Source organism: Haplochromis burtoni, unplaced genomic scaffold (genome assembly GCF_018398535.1).
Source record: "Haplochromis burtoni strain Fernald_Lab_line unplaced genomic scaffold, NCSU_Asbu1 Contig_97, whole genome shotgun sequence".
In the NCBI taxonomy this organism is placed as follows: domain Eukaryota; kingdom Metazoa; phylum Chordata; class Actinopteri; order Cichliformes; family Cichlidae; genus Haplochromis; species Haplochromis burtoni.
The window spans coordinates 1176672-1185634 of record NW_024582458.1 but is presented as its reverse complement, the minus strand read 5'-3'; the positions used below and the strand labels follow the sequence as shown (position 1 = coordinate 1185634).

General features: G+C 42.3%; 1 protein-coding gene across 2 annotated transcripts in view; it reads left to right on the top strand.

Annotated features, from left to right (window-relative positions):
* Window positions 1-8963, top strand: part of LOC102300736 (contactin-4) — a 180832-nt gene that overhangs the window by 123447 nt on the left and 48422 nt on the right. For both annotated transcript variants that reach the window (XM_005933441.3, XM_005933440.3), the window contains exons 10-11: window positions 1358-1487; window positions 2235-2385. In XM_005933441.3, coding sequence (XP_005933503.1) covers window positions 1358-1487; window positions 2235-2385 — 281 coding nt within the window. The remainder of the gene's footprint in view (window positions 1-1357; window positions 1488-2234; window positions 2386-8963) is intronic.

Here is an 8963-nt window from a genome sequence, read left to right as displayed (position 1 = left end):
ACTTGAAAGATTAGAGTATAAGAGAATGAAAGACCCCCCCACCCTTTTGTTCTTGAATGCAAATGAGTAGATTGAAGTTGTGATAATATCATATGAAATGTAGCCTGTGCAAGTTTTACAGACGTTTTGCGTCATTCTTACAAAGACTAGTAATAGTAATCCTAACCCCCCCCCAGAAAAGCTCACTTTTTCAATTTATTCATATTTTTTGAGTTTTTGTTTTGTCTTGTTTGTTTGTTTTATCACGAAAATCACACCAGAGTTGTTGGCAAATGACATTGCCAATCATTTTCATTCAGCATAAGGCGTACAGATGGTCCCCCCCAGGTCCCTGCATGAAAAACTGCTGATTTGAGAGGAATGTCATGGTTAATTAATAGCTGCCATAAATGGGAATGCTTTCCATGCACAGACTGATACACGCCAGCATTCGCCTCCTTCGCCAGCAGGGATGTTCGCCCCTGCACATCCGGAGGTGCCTGAGCGGTATGGAAATTCAGGCGCAACCTGCTCAAACACAGGATTAGTTTGTGATCTTTCGACGAGGACGGTCTCTCTTTTCATGTCACAGTACCTTAATCCCCGGCAACTGGAGCACAGGCCGCTCCAAAAAAAAAAAAAACCCTATGGAAATAGGCTCTGATGACATTATGGGTGAAGCCGGAGGAGAACGCATCAGACGTAGGGACACGGGGGAGGCGAAAAACCTGACACAGCTGCATAGAGATGTATGAAAACTGCTCAAGGATTTAATACTGTAGTGAAGGAGCGGTGCGAAAACTCGAGTTCAGGGAGATAAATGTATACTGGGGATTAAATGTCCGACTGATTCACTGATCCAGCCGAGTTTTTAGTTCATCGGGCCTAGCCGTCCTTAAATAGATTTTAATTTGATGGCTCAGTGACGAGCAAGATTTTCCCCCCGTAGGCGGGCAAATAGTCCAAACAGATGAAGCGGTGGTACAGCGTGACCATGTACACAGCACTTAGTATGTACAGGGCATACCTATCTGGAAAGCAATTTTCACAGCGCTGTATACCTCAGATGTCTCGATACTCCTTCCCCTCTTATCCCCTCTTTCTGCTGAAGGGGAAACGGGCCCTGTGGTGCAGTCAGAGATATAAATAGAGCATGGTTTTATTTCACTCTCATAAACATGTAGATTGATTAGGGTCATTTTCCGCTAGCCTGCCTCCATCCACCCAAGCCTTTGCCTCCATTAGTGATGAAAACCTAGATTTATTGCCACGTCTGTCACTTCCAGACCATAATTCACTGGGCCGCTGGCTGCCTGTTTTTATGTAGATGAGCCATGGGAGTAAAGCATATTAAAGGCACATGTCTGTTTGTCCGTAGGAACGCATACAGGTCGCCAGTGGGGTGTTGTCAATCAGTCGCCTGACCCTGACTGACACCGGCATGTATCAGTGTGTGGCCGGCAATAAGCACGGGGAGGTCTACTCCAATGCAGAGCTGCGAGTTATAGGTAAGACCCCGCCCCGGTTTACAGAGTGTGCAGGGATGCGCACAACCACTCTGGCATGTGCGCATCCCTGCTTGAGATGTGTGCGCAAGAGTGTTTGTTTTCAAGTTTGCTCCCTCTTCAGATGACCTCTGGCCTCCCTCTTATTGGCCACTAATTGAAAAGCATTAATTATAAGATGAATGCGTCCTGCTGACAGTGATGTATGCTCAGAGCTGCTTTGTTCACCAGCCTCGCCCATCTGCGCTGTCAAGCCCGTCACTCTTCGCTCTTTGTCGGCAGCCGCCCTCATTCACCATTCAACCTCCGGCGCGTCTCATCCTGATCATGTAGCCGATTGGGCTCGGGCTCAATACACCTGATTTTACTGGTCAATGGGGAGAAAAAAAGAGGATGTCGGGGAGGTTATCGGACAGCACACGATTTTTTTAAAGCGAGTTTTAGCGCAGGCGAGTTGTTATGAGAGTGATCAGACAGCACATGCAAGCCTGTTATCAATCTCTTCAACCCATCAGCTGTGGCCATTACTATTCAGCGTTCTGATTACTAATTATTCGCATTATAAAGATCTTTAATCCACTGTCATTGATTTACCCGCAGCAATAATTCAATGTATTTGTAATGTAATGGTGAAAAACTGTTGAGCCCCACATTTAAAATGAAATAAACGATCAGAGATGAATTGTAGGAAGGAGAAGAAAGTGTGAGGCTTTTACAAATACTGGCTTTAACATGCTGCTCTTGTCTCAGCTGTTGCCCCAGATTTTTCTCACAATCAACTGAGGAGCCAGACGCTGGTGAAGGTAGGAGGAGACGCGCTCGTCGAGTGCAAGCCCAAGATGTCTCCTTGGGGTGTGATCTCTTGGCGGAAGGGCAGCGAACCACTGCGAGAGACCGACAGGTAGCAATATTTGCTTTTACCACGACATGAGAACTGCTGTGCTTTTTGCATGTGCTCTTATTGCTCTGAGACACAAAGACAGACACGTCTAAACAACACTCGCCCCATATGTGCACTTGTAAACTGTTTGGCCACCATCACTGATGACTGCCAAGACTTGGAGAACACCTTAAAAGAAAACCGAAAATGACTTATTCTGGTAGCAAAGGGTTAGAGCTAGGGATAAAGGTCAGATCATCACTGATGACCTAGTTCTCATGCTTGCATTTATATATGTAAAACATCAAAGATATGTTGACAAATCAATCACAGCACTGACCAACTAAAGATGCAGGAAACCTTAAAGTGACCACTATACTGTGCTTTATCAGACCTGTCATGAGGATGAATGAGTATACCGTTTGGCTTGCATACTGTAACGTAGTGTTAAATTAGCGCATGTTTTGTATGTCTGTCGAGGCCTGAAATCACAAAAGAGACTGATTTATTTGTTTTTTTAGGAATTCAAAAGAACAGTGTCAGTGTGCACCACAACGCTTCAATCTCTGAGGCTTATTTTGTGGTCGTACTTCCATGGAGAGATTTTGATGCACTCCTTAGATGTGGCTAAGAATAAAAACAGCTTGAAGCTGAGCTGAGTAACGGTTAATGGGGTTTACCGTGTTTTATCTCCAGCTTTTTAGTGGCGGCCGAATAGACCGGCTGCTGAGTAAATTTCAACGTGCTAATCAAGTACTTTTCACCTCAGCGGGACGAGAACGACTCCAGAAATCAAATCATTTGAGTTCTGTCGGGTTTTTCAGCAATGAGGAACGATCTCAGCGTCCAGCCACGTTTGACCCCTGAAATGTCACGCGTGCCACACGTGATAACTCTGTCGGTCTTGTGCGCGTCTGTCAGAGTCCAGCGTGAAGTCTGGCCCAGTAACCACGCTCGGAGACAGGGGTCGCCCATTGGGTGTCACCGTTCTAGCATGACCCGGCTCTGACAGCAGGGCTGTGTGCAGAGTGTCTTGCCAGGCTTTGCATATATACAAAGCAGTGTTGTTGCTTGTCAAACAAAGTGGCGGGGAATTTGCATAGTGGTTTCGCTGCTGGTGCCCTTCACTTGCCCTGTGCCACTTCCATAACAAACTTCAACCTCACAGCACACTTTGATCCTGTTGTTTGGAAATCATACTTTGGATTGTTTGACATGAATCGACGTTGCTGCGAATGAAGCGACGAATAAAGCGGCAGAGCTCAAAGTTAAATAGATGCTTTGCGATTCTTTGTTTCCCTGAAGTTCCATCACTGCACGCACTTGCCCTTCACTCTTCTCACTTACTGCCGACTGTACTCACTCGGTGACCAACTGCTGAGATAAATAACAAATGACTCGAGATTTGAATCATTCAAATATAATCACACAACAACTCCTGAATAATTGAAATTAGAAGTTTGTTGTGGGCGAAGCTGCAGCAGAAAGATAGATTTACTTTAGTTCTTCAGTGCAGCAGTGAGTATTAGACTAATGGACATTTAGTAGATGGATTTCTTTAACGCTGTCTTTGTTCTGGTGGTTTGAAAGTCTGTTTGATGCTCGCTAATGTGTTTTAATGCTTTTACTCGCACTAAATAAATGATATTTGGCTGAGACCACCTGTGCCGCTGTTCCAGAATGAAACGGAAAAGAAGCACAGATTTGAAATTAAAATTGAGACGGTCCCAGCTGTATTACATTAAAAGGAATCTTTTTAGATTTTAATTTTTTTTGCCACGATAGCAGACTTTAAAGACAACTAGGAAGTAGAGTAACTGTTTGTGGAGCATGACAACACACACCAGACTCTCATCTGTGACTGCAACACACGCGCACACGTAACCACACACTTCTGCGTTACAGGGCGCACAGTATAAAATGTTAAGCATCTGCTGTGGCAGTCGTCGGAGAAGTTGCCTTTTTAAGCGGCTGCGCGCTTATAGCCTCTCTGCCTGTAGGTCGACTACAGTATTTATTGTTATCGTGCTACTTGTTGTGAAAATGATGCGACTTTGATGAAAGCCGATCGCATCCTGATATCACACATCAGTTGTGTGATAAGCACGACTGCTATGCTGCTTCCTTTTACACCCCCCCTTTATGTTACGCACCTATACAGAAACATGCAAAACCTTGAGAGGTAGCCGTGAACCCCTTTTGTTGAAGATTAATTGCTTTAATTGCATTAGTGCTCCACAGTGGCTTCAGCAGAAAGGGAACTAGTGTCACCAGCTGGGCAATCCATCTTCATAGCAGCAGCCCCGTTTTTTTTGTATGTGTGTGTGTTTTTTTTGTGTAGGAGACCAGTGGAGAGGGAGGGAATGTCTTATCTACCCCAGACAACCCTGCAGGGACGAGGTTTAGATGACATCAGCTGGAACAAAGCAGCTGAGAGCGCAGAGTGGGGCAGGTCTTGCTGATGAGTGTGTAAGTGGGCCGTGTCAGGCGCGGAGAGCAGCCTGCAAAACACGCCATTTCAATATGTCACCAGCAGGAAGAAATCAAGTTTGTTAGGCCACTCGCAGCAGATGCGCTCAATCAAGTGTCCTCTCACGAGGCGTCGCAAGATGTGCTGACGTCCCGACGCTGCTCCCTCTTGCATTAAGCGCCATCTTTTAAAGACCTTGAGTATTTATCTCTATCGGCTTTAGAAGCCATGCAAATGTTTGAGGAGGTGTTTAAATCCCGAGGGAGGCATTAAAGAGCTTTGGGTGTGGCGGGTTTGATGCTGTCGCTTCTGCGTCTTTGCTTTGTTGCAAAAAAAGAACAGACAATGCTGGACTTCACATGCATGTAAAATCAATATGCATTTTTTACTCTTTAACAATCATTATAGCCACCTTCCACCTTTCTGTAACACAGTGATGGACAGTCAGTATTTCAGCTTCTTTTTTTACTGAGCACAGTCCAAAAGGTTACATGCCTTTAAAAGGTCTAAGATGAGGCAATGTTATGCAAATGCTTTATGCTAAAATTAGATTTCCCTTTATTGTAATATATGTTTTTTCCCCTCACAAAAGATATCCAGAGAGGGGGAAACAATACAGAACCTGCTGGTGGCTGGATTCCTGGGGAAGCAGTATTCAGTCCTTTGTGTGTATTATAATCAGTGAGGGGAGATGGCACTCCATGAACAAAATGCACCCGGCAAACTGCTGCCAAGTCAAAATGCCAGCTGGGCTCCTGTTGTGTCTGTATGTGCAGAACACAGATAATATACAATATGTATAAAAATATGTATTGGTTTGTTGATTAGAAAGCCTGAATATTGAAACCAAACTAAAATAACTGTTAAATACTGATTTGTTGACATTGATTTGGGGATTTTAAATAGATTAAATTATGAAACCAAATTTAAATCATTTAGATTTTATTATATTAAAACAAATAATATCTATACAGTAGTTTAATTTTATTTATTGACAGATTTACTTTTTTGTGAATTTTAGTTATTATAGTTAGCCAAGTTATTTTGTATGTTTTGGCTCCTGCAACATAGGAATGAATAAAATAATGTATATCTTAGATTAGCTTAGCTTAGCTTAGTGTAGCTTAGCATAGCTTAGCTTATCTTTGAGAATTGCTACTTGAATTCAAATTGTTTTTGATTTCTGAAGACATCCACATAGACTAAAAAATGCCAACAATTATTTTTAAATAACTGTTCAAAAAACACCAGCTCGGTCACATTTACCTGACAAAGCAAGTTAACTGAACTGGTGAGTTAACGGAAAGTCAGGGAGACGATTAGGACTGATGCTCCCAACCCAAAAAAAAAAGAAAAAGCAAATTGGCGACAGCAGGGCTGCACAATTATGGCCAAAATGATTCTCATTTATTTTAATCAATAACATCACAATTATTTACAATAGTTATTCATTGATTTTAGTGACAAAATGTAAATAATAACCCTGCCTTTACATCCATATACCTAATAATATACACATCTTTGAAGCAAAACAAAGTTGGCCCTTTTTATTTATCTAATTCACTGCAGCTCTTTTATAAAAAATCTGAATGAAAAATTGTCAAATTTGAACACAAAATTAAATCAACATTTAAAGCCTTTATGCTAAATTCCGGGCAAATAAAACATCTTTGCAGGCAAATATGAATTTATCTGCTGGAAGTGCATCTCTTAAAGCAAGATATAAGCTCTTTCACTCCATTTATTGTACGTGCGTGATGGATGTGAATAAAGCTCGAAGCAAGTGAGATCCATCTCTTTTCCTCGTGTGACATTTTGCAGAACCCAGAACCCACTTTTGTCCAATAAATTGACAATTTTCTTGAAGTCTTCATTACTCACTGTGTATAGTGGACAGATGTCTTTGGTCGAATTGAATGCACTTTGTGAGTTAGATAGATGCACTGCTGTGCTGCTGTGCTTTTATGGCTGTCTGCGTTTCACACTAGTAACCACTGCATCGTTTCAGGGTTTTCAGGTGGTTAAATAAGTCAGTTGTCTTAGTTTGCAGTACAGACGCACAGCTGTCTTTGCCTTCTTCTTCGTTAACATCAGTTGTGCTGGATCCACAGTATTTGTAAACAGTGGTTTATGATCAGCTTCAAAGAAATAAGCTGTTTGCCTTCTGCTGTGACAGATATTTGAATTTTGTTGTATATCTGGCTTTTAACGAATCCTGGAAACCACACGCTGCACAGTTCAAGGAACAGCTGTGATTGGCACATTCAGAAATGTGGTCAGTTGCTGATTTGGGGAGCGCTTAATTTGCTTTTGCCATGTATTCTGCTGGTGGAGCATGCGTTTTTCAATATCATTTGATCAGCTTAATTCAATTGTGGGAAGCCAAAACCGCGATCAACATTAATATTGAATTATATGTGACAGTCGGTGTCCCCAGTCCAGGTTTAAATATCTAAACATAATACCCACTCTGCCCTGTCTTAAAGGATAAAAATCCTCATTCTGACAAACAAACATTTTTCTGTGAAAAACAGACTTTGGGTTTGTGTCTTGGTTTCTCATCGATGACGCCTTAGAGCTAACAGAGCTTGTGATTTCACAAACCAAGTGGGACCTGATAGTGGGTATGTCTAACGTTTATGTGCAATTAATGGTTAACTGTAGCAAGCAACCATTCGAGTGACATCTTTAAACAAAGACAGAAGGCTTGTTTCCAAGGGAACATCTGCTTACAGTTTTGCTAAAAGTTAACTCCCTTTTTCTCACATTAGTAGGTTTAAGCTGTTCAAGTGTTAAGTCGCATGACATGCAGGAGAAAACATAAAGAATGCGACTGCGGACTAAGTTGGAGATGGTGTAAAATGTCATGTTTTAGACTTTGACCTTATCTGTGTCAGTGTGTTTTTATAGAACTGAGCTCTTATTCTTTCTATTATAGTTTATTATCATTATTATTATTATTATTAAATAGATAAGGTTAGGTCGTGATGAATTCAGTTGGGGGAAAAAAAAACATGTTGTTGCCAAGAAATTGTCTTAGTTTTGCACTTAGCCATTGATCAAAAAATAGCTTTATTGGTCTAGACAGGAAATGCTAAGACAGACCATTAATCTTGCTAGAAACTCCTCTGTCTTCAATGGTTTAAGGCACCTAAATCAACACTGCTTTATTCTGTAAGTGTGCTCTTGGTGTCAGTATCTGCGTCTTCATCAATACTGGTTGTAGCTTAACAGTTACTTAGATACCTTGTCTGTGAAACCAGGTTGATTAGGAAAAGTCAGAACTAAATTTTCTTAGTGCTGATAAACGATGGATGTAGCCACAATGATTTCACCTACGAGTTGATCACGTTCTGTGAAGCCTCAAGCTGTCTGTTTTTGCTGTGGTCACCTTGGTCTCTTGAATCTGGACATGACAAGCGAGGGGTGGAGAACAGATCTGAGACACACTGAGGGACACTGCACACTTACAGAGAAGCAGCTCGCTTATCACTCAGCATACCCGCCCAAAAGCATAACCTGCTTAATTGTCCTTATTTACTCTAATGAGGACTATAATTTGCAACGTGAACATCATGTTGTAATTAATAAATGTTGATCGTGACTAGCAATTCAGACCATAAACTCATCTGACAAGCGTTTACTGGGGTCAAAGAGCAAGCAGGAACACCACCATTTTCCCATAGACTTTTACACACTTTAAACACCGGAGTCACCCCCTGAGTGGAAAAATTCATCACTCCAAAAAACACATCTCCACTGCTCTAAAATCCAGTGGTACCATCCTTTACAACAATGCATCTGACACTTTGCATTGTGCTTAGTGATGTAAGGCTTGGATTCATCTGCTCGGCTATGAAAACCCATTCTGTGAAACTCTCTGCACACCGTTCTTGAGCTAATGCGAAGGCCACGCAAAGTTTGCAGGTCTGTAGCGATCTGCAGAATGTTGAGGACTTCTGCGGAGTACGCACCTCGGCTCCTTACCATGCATGGAGGGTTTCACCCCAAGTCCAGCACCCTGAGGCTGTACGCTAAGCGGAGGGAACTGGTGAGTGCCGGGGACTGGTGAGTGTCAGCACCACAGTCCAGGATGAGACAACGAACATCCAAGAATACATTGGGAAGA